Raw genomic sequence first — 22,376 nt, 5'->3', positions numbered from 1 at the left:
AAGTCCCAGCCTGACCAGCCTCTCCTTATAACTCAAACATTCCAGACACAGTAAAATCCCTCTAAGTGTTTTTTTTTCGGCATCCTGTCCAGTTTAATAACATGCTTCCTATAACAGAGCCACCAGAATTGTACACAGTACTCCAAACGTAGCCTTACCAATGTCTTGAACAGCTGTAACATGTTGTCCCAACTACTGTGCTTGATATAGTCACTGATGAACATAAGCATGCCAAAAGCCTTCTTCACCATCCTGTATACACGTGATGCTACTTTCAAGGAACTATGTACCTCCACCCATAGGTCTCTGTCTGACGACACTCCCAGGGCACTACCATCAACTGTGTAAGTCCTGCCCTGGTTTGTCTTACCAAAATGCAACACCTCACATTTATCTGAATTCAACTCCATCTGCCATTCCTTGGCTCACAGGCTCAGTTGATCAAGATCCCATTGTAATAATATTATGGCTTTATTTTGTTTATTTGAGCACATATAGTTTCTGATAATTTAACTTTCTTATCTTTATTCCTCGATTTCTCCTCCTGCTTCAACCTGTGGCTTTGTAACCTTGTTACCGCGGTTAGGAAAAATCCCAGGATATATTTCCTGTAACACCTCAGTTGCCTGATTGTTCACTGGCTTTTCAACAACAGTAACCATCACTCCCACCTATGTTTCAGCTATATCATTACCAAGGATAAACTATATTTCTGGAACTAAGAATCTCTCTATTACTCCTACCACTATTTCACCATTTTTCACCAAACTCTCCAACCTCATGTTACATAACACTGCTCTTCTCACTATGAATTCCACATTTTATCACCCTTTCTGACAATACTTTTGAATTACACATCTCCTCATCTTTTACCAAAGATTAACTTGCTTCTGTATCTCTTAAAATCTTAATTTATTTACCTACTCCTCCTGGCATAGGTGCATAAACCTTACCCATGCAAGTAAATTCTTTAAAGAGATCTGACACTTTCTTCTCAACCAACCCCTGACCAGGTTGCACGTTCTTTTTCAGCTTTTGAGCTTCCCCTGTGCTTCCCTGTACCACTTCAACAAAAACTCACTGGTTTATCCTGTTTTCCCACATCCATCTTCCCAATACCTTTTCTAAACCACTAACACTGTAACTTCATGTGGCTTACTTTATTACAGTGAAACCACTGGAGTTGTTTTACTTCCCTTTCCCCCTTTTGGGTTTCCTTTTTACCCTGTGGTAAATTATCTTTACTCCCTTCAATTATATCTCATTTTCCCTTACCACCTGAGGCTCTCTCTTTTCCCTAACTTTTATCTGTCACAGATTGAAATTGATGTTGGAAGCCAAACTTTGATTTATGAATCAACTCAATCATCTGCCATTTTCCCTGCTAATCTTGTAGCCTTAACTCTCTGCTCCTCCACATGAGTTCTCACTCCCTCAGGAAGTGAATTTTTGAATTCCTCCAAAATAATCATAACTTTAATAGTATCATATGTTTGATCTATTTCCAATGCCCTTATCCACCTATCAAAAATACTTTGTTTGATACTTTAAAACTCAATATATGTTTGACCAGGTTCCCTCCTTAGATTCCCAAAATGTTGTCGGCTTCTGGTACTAACTCACATGAACTTAAGATTATTTTTTTCACTTCATTATACTCCCCAGATACTTCCTTTGATAGTGCTGCAAATACCTCACTAGCTCAAACTACCAACTTATTTGGGTCAACAAAGGCCACATGGTCACCGGCTAAAAGGCTTCTCCGTCCCTCTCATTGAACTTAGGTAAGCTTGGACATATTTAAACAGATCCCCACCAGACCTTTGGCTACAATGGGATTGTTCTCCATCACTGTCCTCATCACTACTACCTTTCACCTCTACTTCCGCCATTTAAGTCGACTTTGAGTTTTAGTTCCAATCTCTGAATTTCAAAGATTTTCTCCTTTTCTTCTGCTGCAGCCATCTTTTCCTTTACTTTTCCCCTGCTTTTAATTGTAATACAAACTGCTTCATTTTCCTTTTCTTTTTCATTGTGCCAGGACTATTCTTTTTCATTTCCTTTGCCATTGCTTCTATTTAAGCTGTTTCATTTGCAATTGAATTTTAGCAATCTCCAATGAGCCTGATTGAATTTCAGGCAATGATAAATTTACAGCTAATGCTGCAATTACTTCCCTTTTCCTCACAGATACAGGCTTCAACTTGTTTGCCAATTCTGAAAGTGTTGCTTTGCTCGCTTTCTGTCAAACTCCTCAAATGACTTCTTTCACTTCCAAGAAACTCTTAGTGACTGAAAGAACCATTATTACACAAGACACGCCCTCTTTAAACTGACCAAATGCAACACCCGAAATAAAAAACACCAACACTCTCCACTCACTGTCTTTGAGTTGAATAATCTTGAATTCAGACCAAACCCCCTAAAATATATTAAGGTAGCCTAGACTCTTAACATTTCTTCTTTTAAAGGTAAGCGTAAGGTGTTGCTTTCCAGATACAATTTGATTGGTTAAACTACTCAGTGTAAAACACACTTTCTACACTACAGTTAAAAACAGACTACAGTTAAAATCCTATAAACACACACTTGGCAAAGGCAAGTTCAGTAAAATAGATCCAGCAGCATTGGAGGAGCAGGAAAATCAACGTTTTGGGTCGGGACCCTTCATCAGGAGTCCTACTGAAGGAACTCAACTCAAGGCTTCAACTTTCCGGCTTCTCTGATGCTGCCTGACATGCTGTGCCTTTCCAGCTTCACATTTTGTTGACTGCAACTTCCAGCATCTGCCGTCCTTAATATCTCCAAATTCAGTAAAATAGATTGTCTCACATGCAAGTTCAGCAGCAGGAAGAGAACCTCAGCTTTTAGCTGTAACAGAGAGTAGAATCAGAACTTCCACATCCAATTTCAAGACCCCAGTTATTCTGGAAAGCTAAAATTAAAAATCTTGGTTCTGAGAGAACTTGACTCCATCCATTCAGGCTGTTTCTGTTGTTTAACAACTTTAAGGTCATAGGCCTGCAGTCTGACAATAACCCTCTACCACTATCCTCCGTCTCCTACTATCAAGCCAATTGTGTGTGAAGTACAGCTCACCACCTCTGCTTACCTCTGTCACATACTGCAGCATTGCCATATGAGCAACCTTCTCCTGAATGGCACCAAAGTTGTGAATCTTGTTCCCAAACTGGGTCCGATTAGCAGCATGGTCAACCTAACATTGGGAAATAAACATAGCGTTAGAACAAAACCACACAGGAGGGGCTCGGTTTTACTCTATTTTTGAACAAGTAAGCGTTCCTGAATTTGCGAACAGATTTGATGGGATGGATGTTTAGAAGATGCCTCCGTTTGTGGATGAGACTAGCATTAGGGGCAATTATGTTGGTCAGTCACTAAACATCAATGAGAAATTCAGGAAAAATATCGACCCAAGGGAGTGGACAAAATATGGAACACCCTCCCACAGGAGTGGTCGAGATAAATAGTGTGGATACATTTACAGAGCAGCCTGGAAAAACACACAAGGGAGAAAGAAATAGAAGGATATGCTGATCAGGTGAGATGAAGTGGGCTTGAAAGAGGCTTCCGTGCAGCAGAAATACTAATACCCTGTACCAAACAGATGGGCCAAACAGCCTGTTCTGTACTTCTGGGAATATAAAAATATAAACTACATGGGGAAAACGCAAAGATGTTGAACTGTTTGGACACCTTCCAGAATAGAGATTATTGCCCTTCATTGTTGGAAAACCTGCCTTTGGAAGATACTATAGGGCCTCTCCAAAGATGGCTGTCTCTCAATCCTGGCTGAATTTGACTTCTGCTTCAAGCGGTACGGAGGCTCAGTGGTTAGCACTGCTGCCTCACAGTACCAGGGAGCCAGGTTTGATTCCGGCCTCGGGCAACGGTCTGTGTAAAGTTTGCACATTCTCCCAGTGTTTGCGTGGGTTTCCTCCGGGTGCTCCGGTTTCCTCCCACAGTCCAAAGATGTGCACGTCAGGTGAATTGGCCATGCTAAATTGCCCATAGCGTTAGGTACATTACTCAGAGGGAAATGGGTCTGGGTGGGTCACTCTTTGGAGGGTCGGTGTGGACTTGTTGGGCTGAAGAGCCTGTTTCCACACTGTGGGGAATCGAATCTAAAAATCTAAAAAATTCTCAGCAGGTGGGAAGAAAATAAAAAGGAAAATCAGCAATAAGGAGCACACTGTTTAAAGACTTGAGTTCCAATTGAATTGAAGCTTCTATCAACAATTCGATTTTGTCAACATGATGGTCAGTGGACTGGGAGAATTCATCAACCTTGATTCTTTATTTTGTAGACCATTGGTCAATGAGGATATTTTCTCCAGTTACTTTTTAAATGATATCTCTGTAGAGTTGTTATCTGTATGTATGTAAACTGGGAGTAAAAGGAGACACCTTCTAATCGTGAAGTATAACATGGATAATAACCAGTTTTGCCAATTGTTTTAAAATAAACTTTGCGTAAGGATAAAGGGATTATTTTGTTGATTGATGGTGAAAGTCTTTTTATTCTGGAAGGCAGTACCAAAGGGAAACAATTCTGGTGATTGAATTAAAAATTTATATTAATGGTGCAACTTATAGAGCATTTTGGCTTGATTATTAGTACGTTCCTCCCTTTCAGTTCCAGCAATAACTAGAATCATAAATTGAGGTGCCACTTAGCCCATATGCCAACTGTTTGAAAGGGCAAACCAGTAAGTGCTGCTATCTCAACTCTCTCTTCACAGTCAGAGGCATAGAGATGTACAGCATGGAAACAGACCCTTCAGTCCAAACTGTCCATGCAACCAGATATCCCAACCCAATCGAGTCCCACCTGCCAGCACCCGGCCCATATCCCTCCAAACCCTTCCTATTCATATACCCATCCAAATGCCTCTTAAATGTTGCAATTGTACCAGCCTCCACCACTTCCTCTGGCAGCTCATTCCATACACGTACCACCCTGAGTGAAAACATTGCCCCTTAGATCTCTTTTATATCTTTCCCCTCTCACCCTAAACCTATGCCCTCTAGTTCTGGACTCCCCGACCCCAGGGAAAAGACTGTCTATTTATCCGATCCATGCCCCTCATAATTTTGTAAACCTCTATATGGTCACCCCTCAATCTCTGACGCTCCAGGGAAAACAGCCCCAGCCTGTTCAGCCTCTCCCTATAGCTCAAACCTTCCAACCCTGGCAACATCCTTGTAAATCTTTTCTGAACCCTTTCAAGTTTCACATCTTTCCAATAGGAAGGAGACCAGAATTGCACACAATATTCCAACAGTGGCCTAACCAATGTCCTGTACAACTGCAACATGACCTCCCAACTTCTGTACTCAATACTCTGACTAATAAAAGCATACCAAACACCACCTTCACTATCCTATCTACCTGCGACTCCACTTTCAAAGGAGCTATGAACCTGCACTCCAAGGTCTCTTTGTTCAGCAACACTCCCTAGGACCTTACCATTAAGTGTATAAGTCCTGCTAAGATTTGCTTTTCCAAAATGCAGTACCTCGCATTTATCTGAATTAAACTCCATCTGCCACTTCTCAGCCCATTGGTCCATCTGGTCCAGATCCTGTTGTAATCTGAGGTAACCCTCTTCGCTGTCCACTACACCTCCAATTTTGGCGTCATCTGCAAACTTACTAACTGTACCTCTTATGCTCACATCCAAATCATATATATAAATGACAAAAAGTAGACCGGTGTATTTTTATGTTTTAACAGTTTGCCCTACTCTCCATTGGAGATTTATTACTGAATCTGTTTCCATCACTTCTGCAAATGATGGGTTACAGGCCGATTCGCCATGTGAGAAATGATTTCCCTATCTCTTCAACACGACTCCTTATGAGAACTGTCTTGAATCAATGTCTTATGAAGCCCAGTTGTAGAATGTGACTGGAGGTGCCAGTGACTGGAGGGTTTATTCCTAAACAAAAATAAGGACCCACAAACGCACTATCCATGGGTAAAGGTTCATTCACCCAGATTCCTGATAAATTCACCATTCAGCTGGGGATGAATGAATTAATGCGTGCATTCAGAAAGGACAAAGGCAGTGGTAGCATAGTAACAGTGTTAACTGGATGGCTAAAGCAGGGATTGGACTTACAATGTAGAAAACTCAAGCTCAAAGCCCAAGTTGGTTGAATTATGTCTGAAATATCACAGAATTGCAGAATTGTTACATTTGACCCATTGTGTCCCATGCTGACTCTACAAATGTATCCCATCTAGAGCCATTCTATCATCTCTCTCCAACCTTTTCAAATAGTCTAATCTCCTTTGGAGCACCTCGAATGAGCCTGATCTACATAGCCTTTAAGTAGCACATTTCTAATCTAGAAATATAAGTCAGTGTCTGTCATATACCGAGTAGATTCAAAGACTTATAGAGGTGACACCTGTGAAATGCTAATGAGATGGCATACATGATGCAATGCCACATGGTGGTTCTCTCTTGCACGACTGAATGCCAAGATGAAGACAGTAAAATGTTTTTTAAATAAAGTTGATATTGTCCTTATGTTGGACTGTTAGCAAAAATCCAACTGGCATGTCCATATCTCTTCAGTGAAGGAAAACTGCGTTCTTAACCAGTCTGGGCCTGTTTGTAACTCCTGTCCCAAACCAGGGTAGTTAACTCATAACTATCCCCTCAAGCCACACAGTTGTATACTAGGCAATTAGGCATGCAAAATGAATGCTGGCCTTCATAGTGACCTTCACATGAGGTTAACTTTAAAAGAAAACCTCAAAGATCTCTCAACCCATACTCACTAGTGACAGCAACCCTAATTCATAAGCTAAACATGAATTCTAAAAAAAAATCATTCGCCCATTAAAATCCATTGCACTAAAGGAGAGAAATCAAACCTAGTCCAATACAAGAGCCTAGATGAGGAGTTACATTTCAATCTTTACCACAACTAAATGATTTATCAATTGCACAAGACTTGCTAGATTTAATTCCGATAGCTGTCTAGCAAGTACAGATGTAAGGTGGGGAATTTTATTAGTGTACAAAGGATATGGGACAGAGCACAGATAGCAGGCCTCCAATCTCTCTTGGTAGTAAGATTGTAACTAGAACATTTGCACACTGAAGCAAAATGAAAGAAAGTTTAATAAATCACTGAGTGCTCACGACTCTCGATTTCTGTAATGACAAAGGATATGGGGATTGTGATAAAAATATATGCATGGAAGTGTAAGGCTTGCTCAATAATAACCCTCTGACAGGTCAGGACACCCTCAATACTGATCTTCCAGCAGTGTGGTGCTCCCTCAGTATTGACCCTCCAAGAGTGCTGCACTCCCTCAGCAGTAACCCTCCAACAGTGCAGCGTTCCTTAGCGTTGACCCTCCGATAGTATGTTGCTCTCTCAGTAGCCACTGGGAGTTTGCGCTTAGTCTATGATCATAAATTTATCTCTGCTTTTCATTCTTGTATCAGCAACTCTGATGCAACAACAGAACTCCACTGACTGAAAATTGCTTTGGGAAATCCTGAGGTTGTGGAAGTTGCTACAGAAATGCAACAGGAGAGGTAGCAGGGAATAGAGTAAGAAAGGAAGGCTTTGCAAATATGTACAATATAAATGAATAAATTTGTATTAAAATGGACAAATCTTTCATATTTGAATCGGAATTCAGAAACAGAAAGTAGGTCAGGTAGAATTGTTATGTAAGGTGTGAGAAGCACGTGTGGCAAATGGCCCGCAACTCAGATATAACTGTTTGAAGCAGAAAAAACACAAACAAGCAGTTTCCAAAAATAACTGCAGCTCCCCCCACCTGCTTATCCTGTCACCTGACCCAGCTCTTCACCACAACTGCCACAACCACAGTGCTCAATACAGCAGATTTAACAAAACGAGAAAAAGAGTTCTCACCACCCCTTCCTCACTTGATTGGGAAACTCCCTGCATACAAGCGGCCCTGTGAGAAAAACAAGATATCATGTTCTCCACCCACAATCTCCACCACACTGACATTCCCTTCTCAATGTGCTGACTCAGACCAGAGGGATAATTACTCAGGACGTTCGACTATCTTCAACATTCACTCCCTCCACCACTGACGCTCAATAGGAGCAGTGTGTTCTGCTACAAGATGCACTGAAGTAAGTCACGAAAGTTCCTGCGATAGTACTTTACAAACCCACGACTACCACCACCAAGAAGGTAAAGGGCAGCAGATACATGAGAACACCACCCACTGCAAGTCACACACCCTCCTGACTCAGAAATATATCACTGCTCCTTCAGAGTCGCTGGGTCAAAATCCTGAAACTGCCTCCCGAGCAGAATTGTGGGTCTACATACCCCGCATCAAGTGTAGCAGTTCAAGGTGGCAGCTCACCACCATTCCTTCTTCAGGAGCTGAATAACTGCTAGTCTACGTAGGAGTGGCCACATCCTGAGAATTAATGCAAAAAATCTCCCATTTCCTTCAGGACCTGTTTTGATAAAATATTAGCAAGTGGCAGCAAAGTATCTAGTTGCAGCGATGAGGACTTATCACAACATCAGTGCTAAGGGAGCTTGCAGCAGAGATCCCTGGATTGGGCCCACATTGATCTCTGCTCTATGTCGGGCTGTTAGCGCCAGTGCCACAAAGCTCAACATCCCATAAACTCAAGTTTGCTGCTCATGATTCTTGTCTGAGGACTTCTCTTGGGATGTGGACAATTCTGGATGTGGAAAGGTTTAGTCACAGACTTGGCATTGTTAGGGTGGGAAGAAGAAACACTGGCACATTGTGTTCTTTAAGGCAGTGGGCATTGCCTTTATCCAAGATGCCGGTTGCTTCTGTTGGTAACATTACCACCTCCAAATCCCACTCCAGAGTCTTGAGCCCTAATCCAGAATGACACTGCAGTACTAACACAGCACCACAGGCTCAGCACTGTCTCCCTTTAAAGTTAAGCTGAGGCACCATTGGGGGTTGTAAAAGGCACTATTCTGTGGACAGGCATTGGAATTTTCCTCGGTGTCCTGACAAATATTTCTCTCTCGATCAGTATCACCAAAACACAGATGATCTACAAACATGCAAACTAGGAACATCAATATCAACTTCACTAGTTTCCAAACCTCCCCTTTCCCCACCTTGGTCCAGATTCAACCCTTCAACTCAGCACTGCCCTCTTGACCTGTCCTACCTGACCATTTTCATTCCCACCTATATGCTCCACCCTCCCCACCAACCTATCACAATCACCTCCAAACTGCATCTATCACCTTCCCAGCTACCTTCCCCCTAGCCCCACTCCCATCCTCCCATTTATATCTCTGACCCCTTCCGAGCGCTGCCACCTAACCCCGCCCCCACCCCCACCCCCAACAGTCCTGATGAAGGCCTTATGCCCGAAATATCAACTCTCCTGCTGCCTGGATGCTACCTGACCTGCTGTGTTTTTCCAGCTCTACATTTTTCCACTCTGGCTCTCCAGCAACAGCAGTCCTCAGTTTCTCCCAACCAGATGAAGACCCAATTAGTACAGATTTTTTTTCTGCCAGCCAGCCAATCCTCTATCCTTGTTAATATGTTATAGCCCCTACACCATAAGCTTTTATTAATAACCTTTAGTGTGGCACCTCATCACATGCCTTCTGGAAATCCACAAGGTACATCTACAAGCTTCCCTTTGTCCACAGCACGTTACTCTTTCAAAGAGCCCCAATAAATTGGTTAAATACAATTTCCCTTTGACAAAACCATGACGATTCTTCTTGATTACTTTGAACTTTTACCTTGACCCATTCTCCTCCCTTTCAAACTGTATGTTAAATTCAATCAATCAGTCGCTGCTACCTGAAGGTGCCTTAACTAGAGTCATAGAGATGGACAGCATGAAAACAGACCCTATGTCCAACTTGTCCATGGCGACCAGATATCCTAAATTAATCAAGTCCCATTTTCCAGCAGCTGGCCCATATCCTTCTAAACCCTTCCTATTCATGTACCCATTCAGATATGTTTCAAATGTTGCAATTGTACTAGCCTCCACACTTTCTCTGGCAGCTCATACATGCACCATCCTCTGCATGAAAAAGTTGTTCCTTAGGTCCATTTTCAATTCTTTCCCCCTCACCTTAAACCTATGCCCTCCAGTTTTAGACTCCCTTATCGTGGGGAAAGACCTTGGCTGTTCACTATATCCATGTCCCTCATGATTTTATAAACTTTTATAAGGTTGCCCTTCAATCTCTGACACTCCAGGGAAAACAGCCCCAGCCTATTTAGCCTCTCCCTATAGCTCAAACCTGCTAACCATGGCAACATTCTTATAAGTCTTTTCTGAACCCTTTCAAGTTTCACAACATCCTTCCGGTAGTAAGGAGACCAGAATTGCATAAATGCCGGAGGAAAGATCACAGAAGTGCTTCACAGGAGGCTCCCAGGTACTGAAGATGTCACCTAGACAGGGGACGAAACGTCTGCAACACAAATTCCCAGCTCGGCGAACAGAACCACAACAACGACCACCCGAGCTACAAATCTTCTCACAAGTGTGCAGTTCTAAGAAACTCTCTTAAAAGCATCCTATTGACTCCTTATCCTGTCTATTATTGCTGACCTGATCTTTTCAGTTGGTGTGTGGGTTAAAAGCATCCATTATTATTACTGAACTCATATCACAAAAAACAAGTCTTCTTATTTACCAAAATAATTGCACAAAGGCCAGTATCCCGTTACCAAGTCACCTTTTATTTACATGTGCACAGTACACTACGACCAGCCAGCTTGAGTCAGTCCTTGAAGTGACTGGTTATATTGGTCAGTCAGGGCTCCCCGACTGGGGTTCTTAACCTGGGCTAATCATAGATCTCATAGTCAATAAGATCCACCCGCTTCCAATCATGACATATTTTGCCCCATTTTGTGGTTATTGTTAGGGGGCCTGTAGGCCACTCTCACTAACATTTTCACTAAGCTGCACAGCCACTCTGAGGGGTCACGCACACCAACCAATGTGCTGATGTCAATCCCAACATTTACAGTTTCAGAAGATCCCACTCCTCAGTTTTCCCCTAATCTACATCCTGATCTCCTGAACCAAGGTCATCTCTAACTACTGTACAACTGCCATCTTTAATTAACAGTGCTAGCCCTCCAAACTTTACCTAATTTTGTGGAATGTCATATACCATTCAATACTCAGGATCCAATCTTGATCACCCTGAACCCTATGTCAGGAACAGCAGCTTGCACTTATTTCATTGAATGTGCACTAATAATTTGTTCACTTTGCTATGAATGTTTCGTGCACTCAGATACAGAATTGTTAGCTTTGTCTATGCTACCTTTGTAAAATACAGTCTGCATTCCTAAAACTTGTCTCTTTCTTTACCTGTCTTTCTCTGACCCCATTTCCGTTATTACTACTTTCCTCTCTTATCATGTCTCCACTATCTAGTAATTTTTGGATTGCTGTTTGTGGGCATTTGCTGTGTATAAATTAAGTGCCACATTTTCTACATTACATTTCAGAGTCAAGCTTCCCACTTTGTTGACAGTACAGAATTTGGGGACATCCTGAGGTTATAGAAGTGAGAGTCTTTTTCACTTTGTAACTAGGTCCAAACTGAAAGTGGACAAGCATAATGGTTGAATATCGCCGAAGAGCGTGAGCCATTGTGGGATACTGGCCAGCCATTGACGTAGGCAAGCTTCTGATGTAGAAATGGTTTCACAGACACTTACTGCCCTGGCAATGACTCCTTTCATGGTCCCAGAGAGAGCAGCTGCCATGCCAAAGCGTCCATTGTTCAAAATATTCATGGCCACCTTGAAGCCACCACCAATCTCTCCCAGCACGTTCTCCACCGGCACCTTCACATCCTCAAAGTGCACTTCCGCTGTATTTGATGCTTTAATGCCCATCTTCTTCTCTGGCGGCCCACTGAAACACAAGAGGACAGAGATAAGGATCACCTGGCAAAGATTAGAGCTGCATATTGACACAGTTAGAAAGTAAAAACACAAGGTGGTGTGTTAAACCTGTATTGATCTTCGGTGAAGCAGCATATGGTGTTGTGTGGTCAGTTCCCTATTCGGCACCATTCTTTAGGAGAAATGTCAAGGCCTTGGAGAGGTTGCAGAGGAGATTTGCAAGAGTAGTGCCAGGGAATTAGAGGCACTGGGATTGTTCTTAGAGCTGAGATAGTTAAATGGAGAGTTAATAGAGATGCTCAGATTCATAAGGGATTTGATTGAGTAAACAAGGAGAAACCATTTCCAGTGGCAGAAATACCAGAGGGAGACAGATTCAAGATAATTGGCAAAAGAATCCAAAGGAGAGATCCTCTGACTGTTCTGGCTCCTTCCCTCAGTCCAAAGATGTGCAGGTTAGGTAGACTGGCCATGGAATATTGTCCCATGTCTAGGGATTTGCAGACTAAAGTGGATTGGCCATGGGAAATGCTTACGGGGAAAGGGTAGGGGATCTGGGTCTGCATGGTCTGCATCCACACTGTAGGGAGTCTATGATTCTATGAAGAGAATTTTTTCACAGCACGTTGTTGTGATGTTGCCTGAATATGTTGCCTGAAAGGGCAGTGGAAACAAAGGGTTTTAGATTATTATCTGAAAAATAAAACTTTTAAGACTATGAAGGAAGAGTGGTTGGGTGAAAAGGAGTTGAAACTTTATTGCTGGAACAGCACAGCAGGTCAGGCAGCATCCAGGGAACAGGAGATTCGACGTTTCGGGCACAGGCCCTTCTTCAGGAATGGGCCTGTGCCCGAAACGTCGAATCTCCTGTTCCCTGGATGCTGCCTGACCTGCTGTGCTGTTCCAGCAATAAAGTTTCAACTTTGATCTCCAGCATCTGCAGACCTCACTTTCTCCTGGGTGAAAAGGACTAATGGGATAGTACTTTCAAAGAATTGGAGCAACACAAATGGGCCAAATGGCCTCCTCTGTATTTCTATGCCAGAAAAAGATAGTGGTAGAGACAGTTCACTGGGTCTTCTTATCCCATCTGGACCTTCAACCAATGTGATTTTATTCTCTACCAGAACTATAGTCACCCAACTTTCCTCAAATAGGTTTTGTGAAGAATACATTCCCTCTCATAGCTGCCCCATGTAGTTTATATTTGACTGTGTGCTCCTAGGCAAGGGCAGGAGGAAGTGAGATAAACTGATCACAACCCAGATTTGCAGAGATGCTGTCATTTGAGGAACACTTTTGGAAAGCTTGTCTGTGTGGAACATAAGTGTGGGCGTAGGCCATTCAATTGCTGTAGCCTGTTCCACAATTCAATGGAATCTCAAATGATTTGCCCCAGATTACAACTCCTCTTGAATGCTAGCTTCTCAGTCCTTCAACCCACCTACAATTCAAAAATATACCTACCTCCTCTTTAAATACTTTCAGTAATCTAGCCTCCGCAACCCCTGACATTAGAGAATTTCACCAGACTCACTCAATCCTCTGTGAGAAGAAATTTATTCACATCTCAGTTTTAAATGGGTGCCCCTCAATTCTGAAACTACGTCCCCCTAGTTCGTGGCTCCCCCACTAGTGGAAGCATTTTCTCAACGTCCACATCTTTCTGACATTACGGCAGTGAGTAGGCTTCAACAAAGCACTTCATTGGCTGTCACTGTTTTGGGATGTCTTGAGGTTGTGAAAGGCATGTCTAAAATGCCAGATCTTTGCCTTACAGCCAAAAATATTGCTAGCTTGGTCCCATGGGCTTGATTGAGCAATGCACAGTGGCAAGTGTGACGTTTGGGGTAAGAATGTTCAAGGGGCAGGGATGTTTAGAATGGGATGTACAGAACGGGATGTACAGACACCTTCAATCAATTTCTGTTTATAGTTCCACCTAAACCTTTTTTAAACTTGTATGCTGTAATAGCATCTTCCTACCATTGAGTGGCAGCAGTGGGGTGCTTTGAAGTAATTCACTGGAGGGAAGGTGCAATTACAAAAGTGCTGGAAATCACAACGAGTCAGACAGCATCCGTGGAGATAGAGCAAGCTAACGTTTTGAATCCCGATGACTCATCAGTGCTGATGGGAAGTGTGAAGGGTGAAGTGTGAAGGGGGCAGCATTTACGCAATAGTTGGGATTTGTTTGGTTGGGGGGGGGGTGGGGTTTGGATTGCTGGGGATAGAAAAGGGCATTGATTGTTCAGATTAAGTCAGATCAGAATGTCTAAATTGCAGAACAATGGTCTAACTGCCAAACAGAAAAGAATAGACAATCCCACTGTATTCGAAACGTTAGCTTGCTCTCTCTCCATGGATGCTGCCTGACCCGCTGTGATTTGCAGCATTTGCTGTTTCCAGTACAGATTCCAGCATCTGCAGCAATTTCCTCCTGCATTGTATTTATCAAGGATATTTGGACAATAAATGTTGGTGTAGGAGTTTAGAATGGGTGTGTGCACCGTCACAACATCTTACATCCCCACAGGTTAGACACAACCTACCTTGTCACTCCTCCGAATCCCCGCTCCACAATGAACGTGGTGATTTTGTCCTTCACTTCACCGGTTGTTTCATCTTTCACTGACATTTTAGCAAAGACAGTGAAGATATCTGCCAGACCACCATTACTGCCAAAACACATGGACATGAGTACAGGCTTACCATCATGCGTACCAGGATAGCAACAAGACTTTTTAAACAAACTGCTTCAGATGATGGTTCAAGCACAAAATGAGCCAATGGCTTTAAGTTTTGAAGACACCGAGATGAAACTCGATGACAGTACTTATGAAAATGAGATATAACGGTGCAAATCTCACTAGCAAAACAAAAGCAAGTTCATGACACACCATTCTTCACATGCATGTTAGCCAGGAAGTTGAAGTCAAGGGAAGATACACTATGATTTACAAATTGTCAGAATTCACGGCAAATTTTGTACCATTTACCCTTAACACCCCCTTGACTTTTGTGAAGTTACTGGGCTTAGTGCGTTGATTGTCAATTACATTGAGCCCAGAGTTGAAACCTGTCCTTCTCAGTGAATTTTGAGCTTCATGGCTGGACCAGTATTGAATTGCCCTATAAGTGATGGTGGTGACCCACCTTATTGAAATCCTGCAGTCCTTATGGTGTAGGTAGAGCCACAATTCCATTAGGGAGGGAATACCAGAATTTTGACCCAGCAACACAAAGAATGGCAATATATTTCCAAGTCAACATGGTGTGTTCCTTGCAGAGGATGGTATTCTCATGTGTCCTTCCGGGTAGTTACTGCAGTGCATCTTGTCCAGCCTTCAATGATATCTTTCAATCCTTAATATCATTGGTTAAAGGGATGGCCTGCTGGTCCTGTCCTTGCCTGAAGTCCGAGTTGCCCTGTTCCCACTTTCTCTCCATACCAGTTGACCCTATGAACTACACCTGACCCCTTCTTGAAACACTCAATGTTTAGGCCTCAAGTGCTTTCTGTGGCAGCAAATTCCATAGGCTTTTCTTTAAAACACCAGAGGTGGCGAGCTTCCTGATTGACCAGGCAGTCAGAGATTACCAGGGGACAATGTTGCTGAGTTATATAGGCAGGAATGTGGAGTTGAGGCCACAATCATATTTAGCCATGATCTTACTGAACAGCAGAGCAGCCTTGAGGGAGCAAGTTACATAACCTGCTCTTAATTCTTATAAATGTAATATGTCCATGTTTACAGATGGCACAAAGCTGGAAGGAAGAACAAGCTGTGAGGAGGATGCAGAGATGCTTCAATGTGATTTGGATAAGCTGAGTGATTGGACAAATGCATGGCAGATGCCATAATGTGGATAAATGTGGGGTTACCTACTTTGGTAATAAAAGCAGGCAGATTATTATCTAAATAGTGAAAGATAGCAAAGGGAAAGTGCAATGAGACCTGGATGTCCTTGTACACCAATCGCAGTAGGTGGTGAAGAAGGCAAATAGTGTATTGGCCTTTGAAGCGAAAGAATTTGAATACAGGAGTAGGGATGTCTTGCAGCAATTGGACAGGGGTCTTGATGAGACGACCTCTGGAATATTGGTCTCCTTTCCCCAGGAAGGATGTTCTGGCTATAGAAGGAGCGTAGCAAAGGTTTACCAGACTGATCCATGGATTGGTAGGACGGATGCATGAATTGAGACTTGATCAGTTAGGACTATATTCATGGACTTTAGAAGGGGAGAGGGAATCTCAGACTCCTATAAAATCCTAACAGGACTAGACAGGATAAATGCAGAAAAGATATTTCTGGGGTCCAGGGAGTCCAAACCGGGGTGGAGTGGGGGGTAGAAGAGGTGTCACAGCTTTTGGCTAAATTTGATTGTGGCCTCAATTCCTATATAACACAAACCACAGAAACTGCTCCTCCCACCCCCGACTGCCTGGTCAGTCAGGAAGCTCTGCACCTCTGCCGTAAAAATAGTCAAAGCCCCAGTCCCCACCATTCTCTGAGGAAGACAGAACTACACATTCGACCCTTTCAGAGAAGAAAATACTCATCTCAAGCTTAACTAGGAATCCCTTTCTTTTAAAAAAAAAACTGTGTCCCCTCAAACATCCTCTCAGTATCCAAACTGTCAGACTGTCAGATCCCCTTAGGATCTTTTATCACTCAATAAGATCAGGTTCCTATTTCTTTGACATTCTCTCTGTTCACCAACCAGCGGGTAACAGGTTTTAAAGTTTAACTTTCCATGTGTACTCTCTGTATTCATTTCCATAGGAACAGGAGGAAGCCATTTGGCCCCTCAACCCTGCATTATCATTCACTGAGATGCATCCTAACTCTGATCACACATCATGGCTCTCTGATCATGAAAATCTACTAGTTTCAGATGTGAAATGAATTGGGCTGACATCCATTGCGTTCTGTGAGAGAGGCTCCCACACTTCTGTCACTCTTGTGAAAAGGCAGACATTTGAACTTCATTGCCTCTCTGCCAAGCAAGCCCATACCTGATCCAGATCTTGCCCCCATTAAGGATATAGTACTTTCCGCAGTCACTCTTTTTGGCTGTGGTTTTGATTGATGCAGCATCAGAGCCACTGGCAGGTTCAGTCAGACAGAAAGCAGCGATTGTTTCTCCTAGGCACAATAAGCTCACAATGATACAACAACAGTGTCACAGCATTGTCTACAGCATTTCACAGCCAAAAAGCTCATTGCTGTTCTCATTAGGGAAATTCAGCAGTCAATTTGCATTCAGTAAACTCCCACTAAGAATGACCAGATAGTCTGATTTAGTGATGCTGATTAAGGGATAAATATTGTTTTCAGGATATGGGAGCAAACTGTTTAATTTGGTAATGGCAGCCACGGAATTTGACATTCATTTGGGAGGGTAGACAAGGTCTCACTTAAGAAGACCAACTCAAAAGACAGCATCTCCAACACTGCAGCACGTGGGCTTGGATTACAGGCTTAAATCTCTTGACTAGTGCCTGAACTCATGGCATACTGTTTCAGTGCAACTCAGGCAGCTGTGACTAACACTGACATTTCCTAAAGTGGGGAACCACACTGACCCCATCAAACACTACCCAGGAACAGTACTGGGTTAGATACAGAGTAAAGCTCTCTCCACGCTGTTTCCCATCAAACACTCCCAGCACAGGGACAGCACGGGGTTAGATACAGCATAAAACCCCTTAATACTGTCTCCAACAAACTCAGGTTTCACAAGAGACTGATATAGGCAGTGAGAGGAGATGCCACAGTGGACTGGATTTTAACCCAGTACACAAGGAGTGAAAGACCAGAATCTCTCCTCCTTCATGTCTGCCCCCCCACCCCACCCCACCCCGTCCCTCTGTGCTGCATACCTGTTGCCAGCTTCGGAAGGTATTTCTTCTTCTGGGCAAGATTTCCAAACAGAAGAATCCCTTTGAATCCAATGGACTGGTGGGCACCCAGAGTGATGCCTACACCCAGGTCATGCATGCCAACAATTTCGACCAGTCGGGCATACTATCAAACAAAAACAACTTTCAAATACTTTACATGCCAGGTGACCCTACAACCCCTATCCTAATTCCTGTTCTCCTCACAAAGGTCCTGTGGATTTTACTGGTTCCCTGTTATGCTGGTGACTCATTTCTCCTGTACCCACTCAGGCTTAGGCTCTTGCTTCTACTCAGCAATTTCAGAAAATCAATTGGAAACTGACGAGGGAAACTGAGGCACCCAGAGGGATAAACAGTATCTTCCACCATCCTGCAGAACTGTACAGCACAGGAGGCGGCCAGTCAGTCTTGTCATGTCTGCAGTAGCCCCTTTGAAAGTCCATCTTTCCACCACCACCCTGTGTTTGCTTTTCAGGTGTTGATCCAACTCACTTGTTTCAAAATTCCACATTGTCAGACACCACATTCAAGATCTTCTTTCACTATTTAAAAAAAAAAATCTCATCTCCCCCTCTGGGTTTTTTTTTTTAAAACCAATTACCTTCAATTTGTACACTATGGTTGCTCATCCTACTCCCAGAAGGAACAGTTTATTCACTAACACAGCCTCAAAAGCCTAATATCATCCTCAAAGCTTCTCTACCCCAAAGAGAGCAACACAACTTCTCCCACTTGTCCATTTAAATGAAGTCCCCCATTCCTAATCGTTGCATGGTAGCACAGAACTTGAATCTCACTGAAAGAAATGACATACTATCCAAGCTTTACATGTTTCATTCATCACGCCAGACATGAGAATATCAAGTTATAAAAGGAGCGACAATTTGTAAAGAGAGCAACAATTTATAAAAAGAGCAACAATTTGGAAAGTGTGAAAGATAGTTCTCTGGTCCAATCCCCATGACAATTCCTCAATCAATCAGACAGTTTGCCAACAAATCAGCACCCTTTTGTTATGAAAAGTATCCAATATATATTACCATTTGGAATTTGGATTTTAGAATAGAGGCAGATGGATTTTGGCCAGTTCTGTGAAGGTAATTCTGAGAAGGTCAGAAAGTATATTTGGAACAGTAACCTAAATACATTATTTCGCTTCAGTGCATGGCCATACTACAGTATTCATGGACAGAATGTTTATACTGCTGAGTTCATCATCGATGTTAGGTTTGACTTCAGTTCAGAAGAATCAGGAGTTCAGTTCAGAACGGAGAACAGTTTTCCCTTAGCAGTACAATCAAATGGTAAGTTTAACGGAACCAGTCACCCTTGCATAAGTAGTTTTAGTTTGTGGGACTGCCAAGGTAAAAAAGTTTGTACAGAAGCTTTCAAGTTGTTAGAATTTCAACAAGAGAGGTACAGCCCATTAGATATGTAAAAGATTCACACTAGTAGTTTTGGAAAGGATTTGTAAACTGCCTCAGTGGTCTAAGGAATCACAGAGTTGAATCAGGAGTAATGTTTCTTTAGGACTGAGTATCTGTTAGAAAACAGGGTGAAACCATGTTTGCTGTGTGTTAAGATCTTTCTAACATATATGTTTGTTTGTTTTCTTTGTTGTGCAATATAGTACTCTTCTTTTACTCCATAACATTTATAGTATTTTGTGAATGTGTCCCAGTGACTAACCAGCACAGTGACCAACTACAATAATTGAATATATCTAGTCTATCAAGCCAGGTTTCATACTGGTTCAAAGTTGGCCAGTTGCAGTCTAAACTGTTGCTTCCTTTGAAATTTCACAATCCTGATGTGTTCAAGGTGGAAATCTCAACAACATGTCTCTTCCTTTATTTCTGGCATTATTTTAATAAATCTCCACCACATCCTCTCGAAGATATGACATACTACTTAAAATTTGATGCCAGTTGAAGCTCGTTGCATTTTAAAATGGTTTGGTATTACAGTCTGGTTTTTGTAAACTGTGCCTCTATTTGTAACATCAAAGATTCTGTACACTTTCGTGAGCTCTCCCAGTTTCTCTATACCCTTGAAATCCTTCAATCCCGTAGAATTCCAGTCAATTTCACCTTTGCCCTTGTGCTCACACTTGAACAAGATGTTCAAGGAGTAGCTCATGCTGGTGTGATAACTAAAGGACAGGGAGCAAAGGATCAGAGAGGCAACAAAGAGATTATAAGACAATTGTACACTGCTTCTTCAGCAGTTAATCTGAGAGTCAGGAAGGAAGGAAAAGAAACTTACTGAATATAAATCCTCCACTCAGACATGGGGGTGCAAAGTGTCAAAGGAACTACAAATCTCAATCCTCCCATGTACTGGGGAGGTGAGCACACATTTGTCTATATCTCTGAAGATTCATAACTGCATTTCCTGTTAAAATATTTAACCTGCAGAGAAAAAAAGAATTGTTCAAAAAAGCTATGCCCTCTAATGGAGAGTATGTCACCTCCTCGGGTAGCACAGCTTGCTGGAGAGAGCTGCCAAAGTGACTCAGTAGTGTGGGACAGAACAGTGTGCCCGGTGGGTCACTGTCTGTAGTGTACATTATCTCAAGCAGTGAGATAATGAAGCTCATTCATTCCAAACGTGTTACGGAAGTGTGTGGGGAAAGTGAAAACTAAAAAGATCCAGTGAACTGATTGCTGTCTGGTGACCATCACCCACCTCACCCCAGGGGGAAAGTGGGCGGGGGTGCTGGCTATTACGTGGAACCAGAATTGATCTCAGCTTAATGCCCCGAGTGATTGAATATATTTATGACATTATCCAGCATTGTGTCTCAGCAAATCAGGAAGGCGGTGGCCAACTGGTCTGACTAGCATGTTTTGCTGTTTTGTGTAGAGTCAACTGATTCCATCTAACCTGTCCTGATGCCCTACTCCCTGAACATCCACACTCAACTCAGGTTTGGACATTTCCATTTGGCCGATAATCTGAAAAGGGTTATGGAGCAGGAAGTGTTCCGCATTCCACACCCCCTCCCTGCCCTAATTATGAAGAAAGTTGCACACTGGCTGCCCCTGAATTACCTGTGTGTTGGTGAGCCCCAGTCCCCCAAGCTCAGAAGGCACCTGTAGGCCGAACGCCCCCATCTCTTTCAGGCCTTCCATTGTGCTGTCCTCCACTTTCTCCAGTGAGTCATTGGCAGCTGGGTCATTGACCTCCTACAGGGCAAAGAGTCAAGATCGACACAGTGATTGGTTACATCCTCCCTGATCTCTCCCAAGTATTAACTGGTCTTAGAAGACAACAAGCGCTACATAGTGGAATTCCACCTCAATGCGACAGAGCAGGACTGACAGAGTGACTAACAGACCACAGTCAGAGAGGCTGAGGGTGAGCAGAGGATAATGCAGGCAGGTGGCACAAGGATTGAGTGGAGCTACAGAGTGATTTAAAAATCTGTAGTTTGTAAGAGATTTAAGACATGTGAAGAATGGTACAATTTTGAATTCCTAAGGATTAGAATTGGACAGGGCTGGTCTCAATGAGCATGAAACGTGTAGAAGGCAGAGTGTTTGGATAAAAGAGAGTGAGCGAGCAACGTTCCACTAAGCAATGAATTTCATGGCATCAATAATACAGCAGAATGAGAATGATTTGGGTAAAAGTGCCTCAATGTGAGGGTTTCTACTTTTCTGTCAACGTGTTGAGCTGTACGAGAGAGAGAGGGGTTTTAAAGGAGGAGAGAAGAGGTGAGAGGTGAAGGAAACACTTAAAGGTTCAAGGGCCAGACAGCTGAAGGTTAGACATACAGAGATAACAGAGCAGAAGTAGTAAAGGATATGTAAGAAGCCAGAATTGAGAGTACAGAGATCCTGGAGATTCAAAAGGAACTAGAGGAGGTTACTGAGATAGAAAGCAGTGTAGGCTGCAGGAGGTGACAGAGATGGGGAGGGATGCAGTTGCTAAAGGAGGTGAAAGGGAGAGGTGCAGGGGCTGGAGCTGACAGAGATAGCAAGGTGATGTAGGAGGTTACAGAGATAGGGAGGGGTGTAGGGGTTGGGGGAGGGGTGTAGGGGTTGGAGGAGGTGACAGAGATTGGAAGGGTTGTAGAGTCGAGAGGTGGTGACAGAGGTAGGGAGGGATGTTTGGGGTTGTAGGAGACGACAGCGATAGGGAGGGGATATAGGAGTCGAACGTGACAGAGATAGGCAGGGGTGTAGGGGCTGGAGGAGGTGACAGATGGGGAGCAATGGATGGGTTGATGGAAATTATATCCACAGGGAGGGATGAGGCCCAAATGGTGTGCCCCTTATTCTAAGACTGTACTGAATTCCAGAGATTGTCTCCACCAGATAATTCTCAACATCCCTCTTGCAACCTAACCTGCGAGTTTTTAGGAAAATTGCAGATGGACTGCTGCATATTTAAATAATTTCAAATGGAAGGTATTCAAATACTTTTTAAATCTGCCTCTCTCGCGCACACACACACACAAAGACAGGAGGTTGTATGCCCTCTGCTGGGATACTCGAGATCTGCAGTGTCAGGCAAAGACTACATTT

General features: G+C 43.0%; 1 protein-coding gene across 4 annotated transcripts in view; it reads right to left on the bottom strand.

Annotated features, from left to right (window-relative positions):
- Positions 1-22,376, bottom strand: part of acadvl (acyl-CoA dehydrogenase very long chain) — an 80,602-nt gene that overhangs the window by 33,440 nt on the left and 24,786 nt on the right. For all 4 annotated transcript variants that reach the window (XM_087982693.1, XM_087982692.1, XM_043683347.2 and 1 more), the window contains 6 exons: positions 20,898-21,032; positions 17,824-17,968; positions 16,957-17,086; positions 14,488-14,613; positions 11,747-11,945; positions 3,113-3,217 (listed from right to left, as the gene is read on the bottom strand). In XM_087982693.1, coding sequence (XP_087838819.1) covers positions 3,113-3,217; positions 11,747-11,945; positions 14,488-14,613; positions 16,957-17,086; positions 17,824-17,968; positions 20,898-21,032 — 840 coding nt within the window. The remainder of the gene's footprint in view (positions 1-3,112; positions 3,218-11,746; positions 11,946-14,487; positions 14,614-16,956; positions 17,087-17,823; positions 17,969-20,897; positions 21,033-22,376) is intronic.

The sequence above is a fragment of the Chiloscyllium plagiosum genome, unplaced genomic scaffold (assembly GCF_037043375.1).
Source record: "Chiloscyllium plagiosum isolate Xiang-an unplaced genomic scaffold, Cpla_swu_hap1 HiC_scaffold_44, whole genome shotgun sequence".
NCBI lineage: Eukaryota > Metazoa > Chordata > Chondrichthyes > Orectolobiformes > Hemiscylliidae > Chiloscyllium > Chiloscyllium plagiosum.
Note: the sequence above shows the minus strand (reverse complement) of the source record. Positions and strands in the feature narration are given on the sequence as shown.